The sequence below is a fragment of the Pinus tabuliformis genome, chromosome 8 (assembly GCF_031772625.1).
Source record: "Pinus tabuliformis cultivar Carrire ecotype Pingquan chromosome 8, CPIR1, whole genome shotgun sequence".
Classification (NCBI taxonomy): Eukaryota; Viridiplantae; Streptophyta; class Pinopsida; order Pinales; family Pinaceae; genus Pinus; species Pinus tabuliformis.
In genome coordinates, this window is record NC_142294.1 from 1,632,373,339 (window position 1) to 1,632,375,788 (window position 2,450).

Genomic DNA, 2,450 nt, shown 5'->3' on the forward strand with positions numbered 1-2,450 from the left:
ACTTGGCTTTCGCTAATGAGAAAGATGTCTTCTTAGTGGTGTACCTTGATGATTTGACCATGTTTTCCAAATCAGACGATGAACACTTGCTTCATTTGAAAATTGTCTTTGAAAAGTGCAGAAAATATGGTGTGTTGCTGAATCCTAAGAAGAGTTTGTTTGCCATGGATGAAGGCAAACTACTTGGGCACATTATCTCAAAGGATGGCATTCGTATTGATCCAACACGTGTGGAAGCCATTCAGCAAATTGGCTTGCCCCGGAATAAGAAGGAGATTCAATTGTTCAATGGTAAGATGAATTTTTTGCACCGTTTTGTTCCTAATCTTGCTGAGCATCTTAGAGAGATTACAAACATGCTTAGGAAGGACAGCCAAGTATCATGGACGGAAGAGGCTGTGAAATCTTTCAATTTAGTTAAATTGGTTCTTTCTTCAGCTTCGGTTCTAATCATCTCGGATTATACTCAGGATTTTATATTGTTTTCTTTTGCTTCGGAGCATACTATGGCAGTTGTGTTAATGCAGAAAAAAGATGAGCATGAGAGACCCATTGCTTTTTTCAGCCGGACCATAAGAGATGTTGCTTTTAAATACAACATTATTGAGAAACAAGCCCTTGCACTTGTAAAAGCACTGAAAGATTTCCTTGTGTACATTCTGCATTCTCATATTTTAGCTTATGTTCCTAATGCTGCTGTCAAAGATGTTTTGGTTCAGACCGACCCGGAGGGAAGGCGTGGCAAATGGATAGCAGCTTTGCTGGAGTATGATGTGGAGATAAGGCCCACAAAGCTTGTTAAAGGTCAGGGATTAGCAAAATTGATGGCTGAATCAAATCTGCACGTCTTAGACATAAATCTGATCGCTGCCTTGTCTGATGAAAATGAGGAAAGTTCTTCGCTTCAGGTATCAGAAATGTTTGTTCTTTCTCCATGGTATTCGGATATCATATATGTACTTCAAAATTTGTCTGCCCCACCTGGTATGGCTAGAAGCAAAGCGAGAAATCTTAAGTTGAAGGCTGCTAAGTTTTGTGTTTTGAATTCTGCACTTTATTGGAAAGATCCTGGTGGCATTTTGTTAAATTGTTTGGTGGAAGAAGAAGCGAAACAGGTCATAGAAGATTTCCATAAAGGGGATTGTGGCGGTCACCTTTTTTGGAAAACAACGGCAAATAAAATTTTGAGGGCTGGATACTATTGGCCGACATTGTTTGCTGATGTGTTTAAGGCTGTCAAGAGCTGTCATAATTGCCAGATTTTTGAAGGGAAACAAAAATTACAGCCTTTGCCGCTTAGGCCCATCGAGGTGAATGCCCCTTTTCAGTAGTGGGGGTTGGATTTTATTGGTGAAATTCATCCTTCTTCTTCAGGTCAGCATAGATGGATCCTCACGGGAACGGATTACTTTATGAAATGGATCGAAGCAATTCCCACCAGGCAAGCTACAGATGCGGTAATAGTTTCATTCCTTGAGAATAATATTTTGTCTCGTTTTGGTTGCCCGAATAAGTTAATAACTCATAATGCAGCAGCTTTCAAGTCAAAGAGGATGGTTGAGTTTTGTAGTAAATATCATATTACTTTGGGGCATTCAACCGCCTATCATCCGCAAGGCAATGGATTGGCGGAGTCTTCCAATAAATCTTTGGTTAATATCATTAAGAAAATGCTGGAAATGAACAAGAAAAGATGGCATAAGAAGCTAGTCCATGCACTTTGGGAAGATCGAGTGAGTCAAAAGAAATCTATTGGGATGTCTCCTTTCAAGTTGGTGTATGGAGTGGGCACAATGTTTCCTTCATCTCTGGCTGTCCTGGTAGTCAAATTGCTTCAAGAAGTAGGCATTGAGGAGGATCCTATGCAGCGAAGACTTAATCAGATGATTCATTTACAACAAACACGGGAGGAAGTCTTTCAGAATACATTCAAGTTACAGGAACGCACAAAGAAGATCTACGACAGAAAAGCTAAAACAGATAAATTTCAGCTGGATGAGATAGTTTTGAGGTGGGATGCTCGGAATGAAGATAAAGGAAAGCACGGCAAATTTGAAAACCTATGGAAGGGTCCTTTTAGGATTGCAGCGTATCATGGTCAGAACGCTTTTCTTCTCAACGAAATGAACGGAGATGATTGTCCTGGGGGGCCGATCAACGGTCGGCTGCTCAAGTGGTACTATTCTTGAGTATTTTCTGCTAATTTCATTATCATTGTATATACCGTTTTACTTCTGTTTCATTGCAAGAGTGTACTGATCTCTTTTCTTCAGTCTGGGGCCCGTGGAGAAGGAAATAATTCGGAAGAAGAAGATCAGTTTGGTTTGCAGTTTGTTAAGTCAATTTGTTTAGTCAGTTTAGTTTTAAGTCAGAGTTGGTCTCAGTCAGTCTTCAGTTAAGTTTTCAGTCAATAAATATGTCAAAATATTTTGTGTTATCTGTTGAAATAA

General features: G+C 39.7%; 1 protein-coding gene across 1 annotated transcript; it reads left to right on the top strand.

Annotated features, from left to right (window-relative positions):
* Positions 1–1,679: 1,679 nt before the first annotated feature.
* Positions 1,680–2,189, top strand: LOC149242389 (uncharacterized). Its single transcript, XM_089370814.1, has one exon. It carries the CDS (start codon positions 1,680–1,682, stop codon positions 2,187–2,189), a length of 510 nt encoding a protein of 169 aa, XP_089226940.1.
* The last annotated feature ends 261 nt before the right edge of the window (positions 2,190–2,450 follow it).